At 37.1% G+C, this 18486-nt stretch overlaps 1 protein-coding gene across 1 annotated transcript; it reads left to right on the forward strand.

Moving 5' to 3' along the window:
* The first annotated feature begins 1709 nt into the window (after nucleotides 1–1709).
* LOC121373341 (haloacid dehalogenase-like hydrolase domain-containing protein 2) lies at nucleotides 1710–13444 on the forward strand. Its single transcript, XM_041499922.1, has 8 exons — nucleotides 1710–3252; nucleotides 3752–3834; nucleotides 4740–4865; nucleotides 5470–5554; nucleotides 8893–8975; nucleotides 10218–10351; nucleotides 12260–12323; nucleotides 12707–13444. Exons 1-8 carry the CDS (start codon nucleotides 3164–3166, stop codon nucleotides 12808–12810), a joined length of 768 nt encoding a protein of 255 aa, XP_041355856.1. The 5' UTR covers nucleotides 1710–3163; the 3' UTR covers nucleotides 12811–13444.
* The last annotated feature ends 5042 nt before the right edge of the window (nucleotides 13445–18486 follow it).

Raw genomic sequence — 18486 nt, forward strand, 5'->3', positions numbered from 1 at the left:
CAAAAACGTTTGTTTTGTGTAACGACACCACTAGAGCACATTAATTCATTAATCATCGGCTATTGGATGTCAAATATTTGGTAATTTTATCATAGTGTTAGAGAGGAAACCCGCTACATTTTATCATTAGTAGCAAGTGATCTTTATAGGCCTATGCACTATCCCACAGACAGGATAGCACATACCACGGCCTTTGATATGCCAGAGTGGTACACATGCCAAGCAGGCATACGACTCGTAGATGAACTACTTTTTTGACCTTGAGAAAACCTGAATGTAATATTGTTTCTGTGTTTGAGTGTGTGTGTATGTGTGTGTGTGTGTGTGTGTGTGTGTGTGTGTGTGTGTGTGTGTGTGTGTACCACTCTCTGTCGCTTTGGTGATTGTCCACAGCCCAGTGGTAAAGCGCTCAATGGATGCGTTGTCGGCCTGGGATTGATCCCCGTCGGTGGGTCCATTGCGCTATTTCTCGCTTCACCCAGTGCACCACGACTGGTATATCAAAGGCCGTGGTATGTGCATGCTAGATCACTTGCTACTAATGATAAAATGTAGCGGATTTCCTCTCTAACACTATCATAAAATTACCAAATATTTAGCATCCAATAGCCGATGATTAATGAATCAATGTGCTCTAGTGGTGTCGTTACACAAAACAAACTCTTTTTTTGGTGATTGTCGGGCACTTGTCGTTTTGAGACGGCCCTTGGAAGACGGAATAGCTGAGTGGGCGATCATATGACGCAACGTCACGATATAGGTCGGCGAACTTAGAATTCTGCTGTCCGGAGTTTGCCGAAGCTTAGCTGAATATGGGTGCTGTCGGGTTTCTTTCCGTAGTGTGTGTATTAGTGATTAATATCAGAATTTTTTTTTAATCAAGTAACTCGAAAATGGTCGATGTAAATGTATTTGACGTCAAACATAGGATTGTTGTGTATTAGAGCGGAAATCTTTGACAACTTTTGGTTGTCGGCAATTGCCAAAAAAAATACATAGCTTGGTCTCTGACTGTAATGAGAGCGTGTTTATGTCCAAATGTCCGTCTAGCTCTGTTATAGTCAGAGTACTCGGACTATAGTCAGTGTAGCTGTAGAACATTAGATATTGGCTCATACACTGGCGTAGCCAGGGTTGGCGGTGCATGGGGGCCTAGGCCTCTCCAAAGCATATCTCTCGAACACCGCCTTAAATGTCGCCCCACACAATGTTTAAAAGAGAGTGTGAGTGTTAGGCCACCACCCCTACCCCCTAAAATCCTGGTTATGCCAATGGGTTCACGTCAGTAACAAGTTAAACTGTATAGAATCTTCTCTCTCTCTCTCTCTCTCTCTCTCTCTCTCTCTCTCTCTCTCTCTATCTCTCTCTCTCTCTCTCTCTCTCTCTCTCTCTCTCTCTCTCTCTCTCTCTCTCTCTCTCTCTCTCTCTCTCTCTCTCTCTCTCAACAAGGTGTTGAATTAAAAACATGATGGATCCCCAGTAATTGTGGAGGAAACTTAAAACAGTAATAAAACGGCTGAACCGAGTGATCTCCCTTGGATTAAAGGTAAAGTGAAACAAATAACGAGTCGAGTGATTTCCGTACACCAGGCCATGGGCGTACATGGGGGGGGGGGGGGGGTCGTTGGGTTCGACCGAACCCCCCCCCGAAATCGCTTTTTTTATAATTTAATATATCTGACATTGATATCTGACATTATTATATTTACTCAACATAGAAATATATGCCCAATATCTCTGCAATCTATTTTGGAACCCCCCTTTTCAAAATCCTATGTACGCCCATGCAGGGGCGTAGGCTGGGGGGGGTTCGGACAAACCCCCCTGCCACTGAAGCAAATGGTCCGCTTACAGTACTAAAAGATACAGGTTTATAAATATGGAGTGGTGGTGCAAAAACAAAATAGAAAAAGGTCCACTTGGTTCATATTCGAACCCCCCGCCAGGTCCAGATCATGCTACGCCCCTGTACACAAGGGTTACTAGTTATAGTAACACTGACTGCAAGGAGCTAGTTAATCCTAAAATACATTACCACCCAAGTATCAATAAAAATAGTTTTTAAGATGAAATTGTCTTCGGGTTATAAAAGAACCCCCCATCTCCCTCCTCAATACCCTCTCTCTCCAGTCCATCCACGTTGAGAAAACCTAATCAAGACAGCCAACCTTTTAAACGTAAACCCGAAGAAATTTAGCTGAGTAATGTGATACATTTTCACACAATAAATAAGTTTGAACACCTGAAGAATTTGTCGGCGCTTGAGTCTAGAGCTGAGAGATATACTGTATATACTGTGTGGTATCGGTATCGTACTATCATGTCAATACTGATTTACCGTACGGAGCAAAGTTCAAAATACCGAAATTTCCGTATTGAAAAATGTTTCCTGCTATTTAGTAAAGCACGAACAATATATCTGACAAATGCAAAATCAGACGAGAGCCTTGTGTCTGGAATTTAATTGTATTTAGAGGAAATTAGCGGGTGAGCCTTAACTCAGATATGCATTTAAAGCCAAGTATACCGAAAATATGGCTCAGTATTGGTATTGTGTCAATACTGAATACTGTACTGATTCCAAGCCTGAAATATTTCAAGACCGCCCAGCTCTACATAAGTTCTATTTGAATGGGGTTTTTTAATCGATAGTTTCTATCAAAAAGTGGGTTTAATTCCTCTTATGAATACAAATCATAATTACTAAATGTGTGACATCCAATAGCTGATGATTAATTAATCAGTGTGCTCCAGTGGTGTCATTAAACAAAACAAAACAAACTCTAACACTATATAAACATTACCAAATGCTTGACATCCAATAGATGATGATTAATAAATCAATGTACTCTAGTGGTGGTGTTAAACATTTTATGACTCAGTCAACCCATTCTCTTATTCAGTTTTTTCCCATCCCGACCAGTGCTCCAAAGACTGTGCTATGTGCTGTCCTGTCGGAATGTGCATATAAAAAATCAGATGCTGTTAATGGAAACATACAGTGGGTTTCCTTTCAATTACCAAATGTTATCTAAACTAAATTAAAATTGAAAATGTAAATATATTTAGAAATGTAATTAATGTATTTTCATGTTTTAGTTACAGGATGAATGTTGGCTGTGTGATCGGATCCATTGTTAGTGGAGGGAATTAAATAAATAACATGAAGATCAAGGTGGTTTTGGTTGATCTGAGTGGAACTCTTCACATTGAAAACACAGAAATACCTGGATCCATTGATGCTATTAAAAGGCATGGGAAATGACACACTGTAACACATTAGCACATTCAACATAGTAACACCTTTGCCTTTATAAACACATTGTAACACATTGACTAAAGTGGTGCCTTCTACCATGAAGCTCTGTTTTGTGATTTGTTGACATGACAACTGCTGCCATTGTTTCTCATGTCTGTTTTGTCAGCCTGCACATGAAGGAATTCAGTAGATGTACTCTTTTTCTGTCTGTCTGTCTGTCTGTCTGTTTGTCTGTATGTCTGCCTCTCTGTCTGTGTCTGTCTCTGTCTGTCTCTCTGTCTGTCTGTGTATCCCTAACTCCCTCCCTCACTACCTCCCTCCATCCCTAATTCCCTATCACCCTCGCTCTCTCTCTCTCTCTCTCTCTCTCTCTCTCTCTCTCTCTCTCTCTCTCTCTCTCTCTCTCTCTCTCTCTCTCTCTCTCTCTCTCTCTCCCTCTTTCTGCCTCCCTCCCTCTGTTACTTTAATATATTTTTCTGGGTTTTTTTTTAGACTTCGAGAGAAGAATGTGAACATAAAGTTTGTCACAAACACCACCAAGGAGTCGAAGAGAAATTTACTCAAAAGACTGAGTGGTGACTTTTTTTTTAATGAGAATATGTTGAACGCTACAGATTTTTTTCATAGATAAATATCTAGTTTAACGTGCCCATATACCACTAGGGTTTCGAACATGCCCATCCCGAGTCCTGTCTCCGATAAGATCGGTGACCTGACTTGGCATGGGGGGAGGAGGGTAGAGTTGAAAATGGGCAGAATTTTGAAAATAGCAATTAGTAAAAAAAAAGTTAATAGAATTTAAAAAAAAAAATTAAATAAAAAGTTGAAGCCAAAAATAAAAAGAATTGACTGCTCGGCCGAATATTTATATAATTTGGAACATTTTAGAAGGACAGTCCAAAATTAAATAAGAGAAAGAAGAGATTGTTTTAGATATTGGGCGTGAAGATGTGATTTAGACATTGCATTGTACATGATATGATTTTGAGTTTGAGATTAGTTTTAGATATTGAGCGTGAAGATGTGATTTAGACATTGCATTGTACATGTTATGATTTTGAGTTTGAGATTATGTTTTATTCCATGTATATTTCATATATTTGGTTCTATAATATTTATTTACATGTATGTTTTAGATATTAATTTCAAGATTATGTTTACTTACATGTGTATTTTAGATATTGGGTTCGAGATTATATTTACTTATACCGGTATGTGTATTTTAGATATTGGGTTCGAGATTATATTTACTTGTGTATATTTTAGATATTGGGTTCAAGATTATATTTACTTTATGTGAAATGTTAGATATTGGGTTCGAGATTATATTTACTTATACCGGTATGTGTATTTTAGATATTGGGTTCAAGATTATATTTACTTATGTATATTTTAGATATTGGGTTTAAGATTATATTTACTTTATGTGAAATGTTAGATATTGGGTTCGAGATTATATTTACTTAATGTATTTTTTTAGATATTGGGTTCGCGATTACTGGAGATGAGATTTTCACGTCACTTACAGCAGCTCGCGTTGCCGTGGAGACGCGTGGACTTCGACCTCTGTTACTGGTGGACGAGCGGGCGCTGGAAGATTTTGAAGGTTAGAAAGACAGTCTTTTTATTATTATTATTATATTTTTTTATCCCACTTCCCTTTTTCCTTTTTCTCCTTTGATTTTCATATCATGTCTTCCCGAACTAGCAGTGCCTCCTAGCTTTCAGCATCTTTTGCTGTCCACCTCCATATCTCTGTCGTTGTCTCTTGTAGCCAACCATGCCACATACCTGCCATTTCCCATTAGCTTTTAGCTTTGGGCTTAGTCTGACCAGATGCGTGATCGTTGTGGGATCGATCCCTTTCGGTGAGTGCATTGTGCTATTTCTCGTTCCAGCCAGTGCACCACGACTGGTATATCAAAGGCTGTGGTATGTGCTATCCTGTCTGTGGGATGGTGCATACAAAAGAACCCTTGCTACTAATCGAAAGAGTAGCCCATGTAGTGGTGGCAGAGGGTTTCCTCTCTCCATATCTGTGTGGTCCTTAACCATAAGTCCGATGCCATATAACCGTAAATAAAATGTGTTGAGTGCGTCGTTAAATAAAGCATCTCCTTCCTTCCTTCTGGACATTAGTGAACGAAGTGTCTATAGCATGACCCTGTATATAGTAGAATGATCAAGTTACTTTTCAGGTTTTGTTTCAGGTGTCTCTGTTGACAATCCTAATGCAGTTGTAATTGGACTGGCTCCTGACGAGTTCAACTATCATTGTATGAACGAAGCTTTCAGGTGAGAATAAATAGAAGTGTAGTAAACAGTAGTGTAATTAAAAATATCTTGGCAGTGGAAAATTTGTCTGATCCACGGCCTTTGATATACCAGTCGTGGAGCACTGACTGGAACAAGAAATAGCCCAATGGGCCCACCGACGAGGATTGATCCCAGACCGACCGGTCCAAGGTCAGTTCCAGTTCAAAATCAACATGTTTTATCCAATGGACTGGTTGTGTTTTCATTTCATAGTTATCTCCCCTGCTTCAAAAGCATCTCACACATAGAGGGTAATAAACAAGTTACCAGTTATTATCAAATTTATGTCCCGAGTGAAATAATTTTCACTTGTTATAAGCTTTCTCAGTGAGAAATTATGATTTTTATTTTCCCCCTTATGACTGCCTGCTGGGGTAATAATACTGAATATGTTAATAACGTATTTATAATTATTATGTGTAGGGTTAAATGTCTGGTATTCAGAGGTGTCCAGTTTTCGGGGGTTCGTATTGACGCTAAAACATTGGTTGTATTTTATTCGTTTTTTAAAATAAGGAAAGTTATCACGTATTTAAAAAAGAAGAAAAAACCCAACAACATTGAAATGTGGATGAAATGTGCTTTATGATCCTTTGGTAATTTAGAACAAGAAACAATTAACAGGTTAGTGGATTAAATTCATTGTTGTTCTGTTGATCTTTGGAGCAAATCATGAGATATATTTTTGCAAGGAACATAATTGAGAAGGGCCTTTAATTGCATTCGCAGTTCAAAAACACCTAACCCTGCCAATCTAACTAACTTTATAACAAAGCTGCAAACAAACAAAAATCATATGTGTATGCTAGTTACTTAAATACAGATATTTGAGAATTGAAAATTCTGCGTGATCCATTTATGGGTTATGTGGAAATAAATCCAGGTAATCCATTTCCGTTTTGCGTAATCCGTTATATGCAAGTAAATGGTGCTCCAAATTTTACACGAACAGAAAATTTGTTAAACAAAATTAGATTTGCGTGTCAGCATCGCGCGAACAAAACGATCGTTCTCGCAATTTACAGAGGCGTGAAATATCTGTCAGCTGATCTTTTATTGCTTAATTGTTATTTGCCAGGGGCAGGACATAGCCCAGTGTTAAAGCATCCGCTCAATGCGCGGTCGGTCTGGGATCGAACCCCATCAGTGGGCTCATTGGGCTATTTCTCGTTCCAGCAAGTGCACCACGACTGGTATATCAAAGGCTGTGGTATCTACTACCCTGTCTGTGGGATGGTGCATATTAAAGATCTCTTGCTGCTAATCGAAAAGAGTAGCCCATGAAGTGGTGACAGCAGGTTTCCTCTCTCAATATCTGTGTGGTCCTTAGCCATATGTCTGATGCCATATAACCGTAAATAAAATGTGTTGAGTGCGTCGTCACATAAAGTGTTTCCTTCCTTGTTATTTGCCAGTTTTTATCCCAGCCACATGTCACAGTGATGACCTTCTGTTGGCTAAACTGAGTATATGCATATTACACTAGTCGAGTTCACAGTCAGGTAATCTGGCTGAAGGAATATTCAGAATAATTAGTGGTGCCATAATGATTGATAACGGTCTGATTGTCCGGTTTTCAGAAGTCCAATTTACACTACAGTGGGTTCCACCTAATCGCATGCTGGGTAATTGAATATATCGCCTAATTGCAATATTTGTTGAAACACCGAACCATTTTCTATAGATTGTATGCAAGACTTGCTATTTAATTGAATAGAGTCTCTGACAAAAATCCACATAATTGCAAACCAAAACAGCAGAAAAGCAATTTAAAATGTGTATAATTCAATAAAATAAATTAAGCATGCAACGGATACTAGTTTAGTATTAAATGCAACGAAGTGGTGTAACCAGTGTATACCTGTACATACCTGACCGAGTTATTTTATGAGATTGCCATAATGTGCAATATCAACTGAGGAAACCAGTTACAGCCTTTTGCGTAAATTACTAGATCGGGTAATTGAATAATAGTCTGTTTGCTTAGCTTAGTAACTGGTTTAATGTGTCCATATACCACTAGGGTTTCGAACACGCCTATCCCAAGTCCGGCCTCCGATAGGATCGGGGGTCTGACTCGGGACAGGGATAACCTAACAAATAGGGGAAATTTTGAATATTAACGCCAGAAGTATAAAAAGGGGAGAGTTGGAGTTAAAAAGTTTTGGCTGCGCCCTTAAAAAAAAATATCAACATTCCTAATCTATATATATTATTAATGTAATATATTTTACATGTTTGCACGGAGACTATGCAGTTACGTGGAATCCACTGTAAATGACCACTTGGGGACTGAATTATTCGTCCAGTGTCCAGTTTAGAGGGGTTTCTGGTTTACAGAGGTATACTTTAGTGTTAAAAGATGTGTAAATCACAGGACTGTGGAAAATATCCAGTTTTGAGAAAATTCTGGTGTAGAGAGGGTCTGGTCTTGGGGGTTTCACTGTATAATAATAATAATAATAATAATAATAATAAAATCTTTATTCAGTGTTTCTGCCAGAAAGAAATTTCTGGGTATGGCGCTATGGAATTGAATATTTACAGTATGGGTGCTGAATGCAACCGCACTTCACAGAGGGTATGGGGGGCATGCCCCCATAAAGAAAATGGATTAGTTTTAAAGTTAGGGTTAAGAAAATCATACAGTAATGATAAGAGTCATTAAGTTGGTGAAAGGTTAACTTAAACAAATTAAATCTGCAAACAAATTTGGGTCTATGACACCATACCCATTTTACCGTCTGGCAGAAACCCTGTTATTTATAGAAGGTAGCTCAGTCAGTTCTAGACTATTCTCCCCTGAGGCCTTACTAATTATAACAATAATAATAACAATAATCATATTAATTATTAAAAACATACAAATTAACAAAACCATATATTGTGTATATTGTGGCTTCTGTTATCAGGGGTAGGAATTCTCCTCGGATCCGCGGTTTTCCTCTCATGGAACATTGCGTTTCCTCGCATTTTAATCGTCCTTGCCCCTGGACCCTTCTAGATTTTCTCATTTTTACAGTTCACCACCCCCGAACCCTTCTAGATTTCCTCTTTTTTACAGTTCACCAACCCGAACCCCTCCAGATTCCCTCTTTTTTTACAGTTCACCACCCGCGAACCCCTCCAGATTCCCTCTTTTTTTACAGTTCACCAATTCCCACCCCTGGTTGTACATTAAGAAAATTTATCTTGTGGTGTGTTACCGGTCAGTATATTAGCACACATTATTGTTAAGTTTTCCAGAAAAAGACCTTTGTTTGTTTGTTTTCAAGGTAAAGTGGATTTAAACTTTTTATTCTGATTTTCTCTTTGAGGTTGTTAGTGAACGGTGCGTCGCTGGTTGCTATACACAAAGCTCGTTACTACAAAAGACAAGATGGACTCGCGCTTGGCCCAGGTAACAATGCAACAATTACCCACAATGCTCTGCTACAATTTAGCAACAAATTTGAAGTGGTGTATTTGTGGTACAAGTAAATGTGATGGGTGTTTGTTTGCATATTGTGTGGCTTGTGTGTGTGTGTGTGTGTCTGTGTGTGTGTGTGTGCACTGGCGCAGGAAGTGGGTGGGGGGCAAGGGGGACATGTGCCCCCCACTTTTCAGATATTTTGCTTTATATTTGCTTCATAATAGTGTAAAAGTGTGTTAAAATGAAAGTGTGTCCCCCACCTTTTGGCACCTTCCTACGCCACTGATATGTATGTGTGGTGTGTGTGGTTTACACAATGTCATGTGTAAATGTTTGTGTGTGTGTGTGTCTGTGTATATATGTGTGTGTGCATGTGTATGTATGTGTCTGTGTGTGTGCATATGTGTGTGTATGTATGTGTGTGTTGTGTGTGTTTGTGTGTGCATGTGTGTGTCTGTGTATGTCTGTGTATGTATGTATGTGTGTGTGTGTGTCTGTGTATGTATGTGTTATGTGTTATGTGTGTGTGTGTCTGTGTATTTGTGTGTATGTGTGTGTGCATGTTTGTGTCTGTGTATTTGTGTGTGTGTGTCTGTGTATTACTATTTGTGTGTGTGTGTGTTTTGTGTGTCTGTGTATGTATGTGTGTGTTGTGTGTGTGTCTTTGTATGTATGTGTGTGTCTGTATGTATGTGTGTGTCTGTGTATGTATGTATGTATGTATGTATGTGTTGTGTGTGTGTCTGTGTGTTGTGTGTGTGCATGTGTGTCTGTGTATGTATGTGTGTGTGTGTCTGTGTATGTGTATGTGTGTGTTGTGTATGTGTCTATGTATGTATGTATGTATGTGTTGCGTATGTGTCTGTGTATGTATGTATGTGTTTTGTGTGTGTCTGTATGTATGTGTGTGTTGTGTGTGTGCATGTGTGTGTCTGTGTATGTATGTGTCTGTGTATGTATGTGTGTGTTGTGTGTCTGTGTATGTATGTGTGTGTGTGTGTGTTGTGTCTATGTCTATGTATGTATGTATGTATGTATGTGTGTGTGTTGTGTGTGTATGTGTGCATGCGTAGAAGGCATCTGACTGTGTGTTTATTAGACAAACATTCCCATTTTCCTATTTTCCTATTCCTGTTTTCCATTTTGTATATAACAAATATTAGTTAGACACATACGACACAAATTAAACAGTGTGTTGAGGAGTCATTATTCCTTTCTTTTTCTACTGAGGTCCGTTTGTGGAGGCGTTGCAGTTTGCAGCTGATGTTCCCGCCACTGTCGTGGGTAAACCAGAGTTGTCTTTCTTTACGTCGGCTGTGCGTGAGTTTGACTGTCAACCAGATGAGTGTGTGATGATCGGAGACGTACGTTGTTCATCTTATCCGTTATTTAACCACTGTCTGCTAATTCTTTCACATTCCTTGGACTATGAAAAACAACCATGCACAAACTGTATGAATTGGCAAAGCCATTCACGCATCTGTTGTTGGTTTTTTGGTCTTTTTTTCATAGCCAGATGAACGTAAAAGAAATAACAAGACAATCCTTATAATATAAGTTGTAGCATCACGAGGGGTTTATGGATTTTTATACCATCTGCATGCTGTTGTACCCCGAGCCGATGCTTCTACAACAAATTTATCTTGCTGACATGTATAATTACAAGATTTTCTTCAAACACATCCAGGTGCATTAATAATGTTGAAACAAAACAAAATTCAATAGCAACGTCATGTACCCAGTTTAGTGTTATTGTAAGGAGATTTAAAGTGACATCATTGAAATACTGGCATCATTAAAATTAGCTGTATTATTACAATGTTCCGCCACATCAAAATCCGCCACATCGCTTTTCTTCAATTTCATTTTCTGAGTGGATGGCAAATTGTTTGACAGATATGTGTTATTTACATTGGTAACAGACAAATCTTTGCATAACACATTAATACAATAACAACAGTCCGATGTTACAGATGGGATATAAGAGATTTGATTCCGCCCACAAGGGGTATAAGTTGTTTTTTTCCAAGGCTAAATAACCAATGAAATTAGAGTATTTTACATGAAGGCGAGATAATTAAATTTGAATCATTATTATTAATAAAAACACAAACAAGATCATATTTTATGTTGGATTCAGCTGGACCAATAGGATGGCTTTATATTGTAATGAATATAATGAGAATTTGATTATTCTTGTGTGATCTGTAGTATGTGTGACCTATATTCAGTTACTATGTGTGATCTATATTCAGTTATTCCTGTGTGACCTATATTCAGTTATTCTTGTGTGACCTATATTCAGTTATTCTTGTGTGACCTATATTCAGTTATTCCTGTGTGACCTATATTCAGTTATTCCTGTGTGACCTATATTCAGTTATTCCTGTGTGACCTATATTCAGTTATTCTTGTGTGACCTATATTCAGTTATTCTTGTGACCTACATGTATATTCAGTTATTCTTGTGTGACCTATATTCAGTTATTCTTGTGACCTACATGTATATTCAGTTATTCTTGTGTGACCTATATTCAGTTATTCCTGCGTGACCTATATTCAGTTATTCTTGTGTGACCTATATTCAGTTATTCTTGTGACCTACATGTATATTCAGTTATTCTTGTGTGACCTATATTCAGGTATTATTGTGTGACCAATATTCAGTTATTATTGTGTGACCTACATGTATATTCAGTTATTCTTGTGTGACCTATATTCAGTTATTCTTGTGACCTACATGTATATTCAGTTATTATTGTGTGACCTACATGTATATTCAGTTATTCTTGTGTGACCTATATTCAGTTATTCTTGTGACCTACATGTATATTCAGTTATTCTTGTGTGACCTATATTCAGTTATTCTTATGTGACCTATATTCAGTTATTCCTGTGCGACCTATATTCAGTTATTCTTGTGTGACCTATATTCAGTTACTATGTGTGATCTATATTCAGTTATTCCTGTGTGACCTATGTTCACTTATTCCTGTGTGACCTATGTTCACTTATTCATGTGTGACCGATATTCAGTTATTCCTGTGCAACCTATATTCCGGTATTATTGTGTGATCTATATTCAGGGACTGTTTGAGTGTGACTAACTAAATAAAGATCATGCTGTAATAATACTTGCTACTTATAACAGCCACGAAATAAAAGGACCTCAAAACTCTACGATTAATCTACTTATCCCGTGGTAGATGTAAGTTTCTACAATGTCCTGATGCTAGGGTAATTTCAGTTTTTTTTGTTTTAACGTGTTACAGGATGCCCGAGATGACATAGGTGGAGCTCAGAGCTGTGGGATGCTGGGAATCTTAGTAAAAACTGGTAGGTCTCGTGTCCACTCCATCACACTACAGTACACCCCACAATGTTCCATCCTTCAACTTAATGTCCACTCCATCACACTACAGTACACCCCACAATGTTCCATCCTTCAACTTAATAGTCCACTCCATCACACTACAGTACACATAATAACGTTCCACCCTTCAACTTAATTTCCACTCGGTCACATCACCATACAACCTATTGTATTACCATCCACCACATCACATCACACCCTATAATGTTCCACCCTTCAATTTAATGTCCACTCTGTTACATCACTTTACAACTATTGTATTGCTGTCCACAGGTTACAGAACAGCCTGTTTCTCCCTTCAACTAACTGTCCACTCCGTCATATCACATTTTGGTATTTTTTGTAGGTAAATACAGACAGGGTGATGAAAGCAAGATCGATCCACCTCCATACAGAACAGTCGATGATTTTTCCAGTGCCATCGAACACATTATTAAACATTTGTTGTAATAGGTTTTATCGACATACTTGGTAGGGGTACTGACATTTCATTTTTGTATTGTATGGATATGTATTGTATGTTGTATTGTATATTGTGATATGGGTGTATTATGATTGTGGATGTGTATTGTGATGTGGGCATGTATTGTGATATGTGGCTGTGTATTGCATGATGTGGATGTTTATTGTGATGTGACATTTGGATGGTATACCATGACTGGTATACTAAAGGCCGTGGTATGTGCTATCCTGTGTAGATTGTATAAAAGATCCATTGCTGCCAACTGAAACAGTGGAAGCAGCGGGTTTCCTTTCTCATTATGTTGTTTTCAACCCATGCCATACAACCACATACAGTGAAACCTCTCAAACCAGACCCTCTATAAACTGGAATTCTCTTAAAACTAGACCCTCTATAAACTGGAATGCTCTCAAAACAAGACTCTCTATAAACTGGAATTCTCTCAAAACAAGCCCCTCTAGAAACCGGAATTCTCTCAATACAGACCCTCTTTAAATCGGGATTCTCTCAAAACAAGACCCTCTATAAACCGGAATTCTCTCAAAACGACCCTCTTTAAACCGGAATTCTCTCAAAACAAGACCCTCTATAAACTGGAATTCTCTCAAAACAAGCCCCTCTATAAACCGGAATTCTCTCAAAACAAGACCCTCTTTAAACCGGAATTCTCTCAAAACAAGACCCTCTCTCAAAACCAGACCCTCTATAAACCGGAATTCTCTCAAAACCAGACCCTCTTTAAACCGGAATTCTCTCAAAACAAGACCCTCTTTAAACTGGAATTCTCTCAAAACAAGACCCTCTATAAACCGGGATTCTCTCAAAACAAGACCCTCTTTAAACTGGGATTCTCTCAAAACAAGACCCTCTTTAAACTGGGATTCTCTCAAAACAAGACCCTCTATAAACTGGAATTCTCTCAAAACAAGACCCTCTTTAAACTGGAATTCTCTCAAAACAAGACCCTCTATAAACCGGGATTCTCTCAAAACAAGACCCTCTTTAAACTGGGATTCTCTCAAAACAAGCCCCTCTATAAACCGGGATTCTCTCAAAACAAGACCCTCTATAAACTGGGATTCTCTCAAAACAAGACCCTCTATAAACCGGGATTCTCTCAAAACAAGCCCCTCTATAAACCGGGATTCTCTCAAAACAAGACCCTCTATAAACCGGGATTCTCTCAAAAGAAGACCCTCTTTAAACTGGGATTCTCTCAAAACAAGACCCTCTTTAAACTGGGATTCTCTCAAAACAAGACCCTCTTTAAACTGGAATTCTCTCAAAACAAGACCCTCTATAAACCGGGATTCTCTCAAAACAAGACCCTCTTTAAACTGGGATTCTCTCAAAACAAGACCCTCTTTAAACTGGGATTCTCTCAAAACAAGACCCTCTTTAAACTGGAATTCTCTCAAAACAAGACCCTCTATAAACCGGGATTCTCTCAAAACAAGACCCTCTTTAAACTGGGATTCTCTCAAAACAAGACCCTCTTTAAACTGGGATTCTCTCAAAACAAGACCCTCTATAAACTGGGATTCTCTCAAAACAAGACCCTCTATAAACTGGAATTCTCTCAAAACAAGACCCTGTATAAACTGGGTTTATCTCAAAACAAGACCCTCTTTAAACCGGAATTCTCTCAAAACAAGACCCTCTATAAACCAGAATTCCCTCTATAAACCAGAATTCCCTCAGAATAAGACCCTCTTTAAACCGGAATTCTCTCAAAACCATATGTTTTCACTGTCCATTTTTAATAATCAATACAGAACTTGACCTTTGTAAACCAGATACCTCTTGTAACCAGTAGTTTTACTTGGTCCCACCGGGGTCCAGTTTAGAGGGGTTTCACTGTATTAAAATGTTGAATGTTGTTAAATGAAACAATTCTTCAGTCTTGTAAAGCCACGTTAGTGTAAAATACAAATTGTGATTAAAGGCATATTGTCAGACCACTGACCTATTTAATGGTCTAACAAAGTATTACCTGAACAGAAATAATTTGATTTGTCCCTAAATGTACTTTATTCAACCATCTACATAACCACCATACTCCATTTATTAATGATATTTTGTAAAAATAATTGAATTATGGCAATGGTCAATAATTCAAAAACTAAAATTGCCGAGAGGGTTGACATGGATTTCATTCCATCATGGTTCAGTTAAGGTGATGCAATAGCTAGATTTTGATTCCAACAATTAATGTAATTTTTATTTATTATCTATTTTTAGAGAAATAAGGTCCTTAAATCTGTGACAGTATGCCTTTAAAACAACAAAATGAAAACAGCTGATCAACAATGAAGTTTATTGCATTTTTGACATGATTATGTACAATAACAATTTCTACCTATAACACATGATAACATCATATCACAAGATAATCATTATAATATATTACAAGGTGATTCTCTCACAAGACAACACACACCAATAACTGAAATCATTAACCAGTTTCTTTTTGTGGTATGACAGGTGTGTGTGCACACATGTGCGTGTGCATAACAACTGAAATTATTACTAGGCGTATGTGTGTGTGCATGCGTGCACCTTGCAGTATACATTTAATATGAGGCAAGATCTGACTCCTTCAGTGGACCCATCCCCATCCAAATCAGTGCCCCACGACTGCTTTATCAAAGGACATGGTATGTGCTGTCCTATCTGTGGGAAAGAGACCCCTTGATTCTCATGAAAACCTAGCAGGTTTCCTTTAAGATTCTATGTTGACATCCAGTAGCCAATGAGTTGATATTTAACTGATGTGCTCTAGTGGTGTCATTAAACTGAGCAAACGTTACTCTAAATGTTGCTGTTAAAACTGACATCGTTATGATTATCATGAGATGTATGAAGGCGGGTGTGTGTGTATGTGTGTTACACTATCATGATTAGCTTGCAAGGTATGAAATGTGGGGTTAGTGGTGTATTATCAATATGATCAGCTTGCAAGGTATGAAATGTGGGGTTAGTGGTGTATTATCAATATTATGATTAGCTTGTGAGGTATAAATGGGGGAGGAGTAGTGGTACATTATCGTAATTATGATTACTTAATATGTGACATATATTTACCCAAAATATCTTCACACTCCACAAGATGATGTAAATATTAATATAGAGTATTACAATACCAATTATAGACATGGAATAACAGTTATATAACATGCTAGACATGGAATAACAATGTTATATAACACACTAGACATGGAATAACAATGTTATATAACACTTTCTCCCCCAACTCCCACATGATCGCTTCTGGAACAACTCTGACCGTCTGTCACTAACCCTTATAAGTATAAGATGAATATTGTATGTTACACATCACTATCTCAGGTTACAGAAGTTTAAGATGAATATCATATGTTACACATCAATATCTCAGGTTACAGAAGTTTAAGATGAATATCATATGTTACACATCAATATCTCAGGTTACAGAAGTTTAAGATGAATATCATGTTATACATCAATATCTCAGGTTACAGAAGTTTAAGATGAATATCGTATGTTACCAGTCTAATTAAAATTAGCTCAACTGGTTAATTACTATTACCTGTGGATCTAACAGCACCCTGTTGGAGCTCATGTCCAGTTGACTTTTCATTCGACCAAGCAAAGCCTTACTTGCAAAATCATGCCAGTGATTTGAAAAGATTCTCCGGAATAACGTTATAAAAGGAGAAGTGTGATTGAATAATAATTTAAATATTGACCAGACGAAATGTCACCTGCACATGGGAGTCCACACAATGCTGTTAGATCTACAGGTAGACCAGTAGAGCTAATTTTGATCAGATTGTAATGTTACATGCCAATATCTTTATTTTAGAAGTGTAAGATGAATATTTAGTTATATAACAATGTCTTCTTATAGAAGAAGCCTATAACATGAATATTTTGTTATATAACAATATCTTAAGTCATATAACAATATATTATAAAAGTATAACATGAATATATTGTTATTTATCAATGTCTTAGGTTACAGAAGTATAAGCTGATTATCTTAAATTATATAATAATATCTTATTATAGAAGTATAAGATGAATAACTTATGTTATATATCAATATCTTATGTTATATAACACAAATATACTTAATACAAGAATATGTTTTTATATATAGCAAGAATTATATGTACAATGTATCTACCCCAAACCAGACAGATTTTGGCAATGCATTAGAGATACAGATATGCAAGTTATTTTCTACATTCACTCAGCGAATCAAAATACAATATTAACAAATCTCTTGAGCTTGACTTCATACTTGACAAAAAGCAAGAAAAACCCTGTCTAGATAGCAACCTGCTAGTATGACATCTAGGTTATTGTTCTCTCTGATATCAATATCTAGGTTATTGTTCTCTGATATCGATATCTAGGTTATTGTTCTCTGATATCAATATGTAGGTTATTTTTCTCTGATATCAATATCTAGGTCATTCTCTGATATTGATATCTAGGTTACTGTTCTCCGATATCGATATCTAGGTTACTGTTCTCTGATATCGATATCTAGGTTACTGTTCTCTGATATAGATATCTAGGTTACTGCTCTCCGATATCGATATCTAGGTTATTTTCTATGATATCAATATCTAGGTTATTATTCTATGATATCGATATCTAGGTTATTGTTCTCTGATATCAATATGTAGGTTATTTTTCTCTGATATCAATATCTAGGTCATTCTCTGATATTGATATCTAGGTTACTGCTCTCCGATATCGATATCTAGGTTATTTTCTATGATATCAATATCTAGGTTATTATTCTATGATATCGATATCTAGGTTACTGTTCTGTGATATCGATATCTAGGTTACTGTTCTCTGATATCGGTATCTAGGTTATTGTTCTATGATATCAATATCTAGGTTATTGTTCGATTTCTAACATCACCTCTAAACTAAAGCCTACCCGACACACACCAGCTGGTATTACACATGGTATATATATGGTATATATATATAGTCTATACCATGAACATGAGTTTATATCATCAAGATAAGTAGCTCCTGACCTTAATTTGAATATTTTATTTGACTTAGATAGGGTTTTAACATGCTCATATACCTTTATGGTTTCGAATACACCTATCCCGAGTCTGGCCTCCAATATAATCAGGGGTCTGACTCGGAGCAGGAAAGATCTGGTGACTTTTATCGAAATTAGAGTCTTTATACCGGTATTAGGCATATTATTACAATGTGAACAGATTATTCTTTCTATAAACATATTCTGAAAGCTAGGAGAATAAAAAAAAAATTCAAAACTGAAAATTACATGGAAAGTTCATTTCAGAATGTGCTATCCACCAATGTTCAGATTTTGGCTTTAACAGTGAAAGTTCCGGTCTGCAGATGTTCGTACAACTCATAAAAACTGACAATCAAAAACTAAAGCATAAACTTCCACATTTAGGAGTATGTTTGCAAATCATATTCATATTCACCTGTGAAGAACATTTTCACAGATAAAACAAATATAACTCGCAAAAAAACAAACCATTATTTCATGTGCATTGTCAGATAACTGAATATATAATATATATAACATATATAATCACAATAAAGTTTCCATCAAAATGTTATCTCGAGGGTGGCGCAGTGTAACAAAGTCGTATGGCTCGAGGTTGCCAGAC

The sequence above is a fragment of the Gigantopelta aegis genome, chromosome 5 (genome assembly GCF_016097555.1).
Source record: "Gigantopelta aegis isolate Gae_Host chromosome 5, Gae_host_genome, whole genome shotgun sequence".
In the NCBI taxonomy this organism is placed as follows: domain Eukaryota; kingdom Metazoa; phylum Mollusca; class Gastropoda; order Neomphalida; family Peltospiridae; genus Gigantopelta; species Gigantopelta aegis.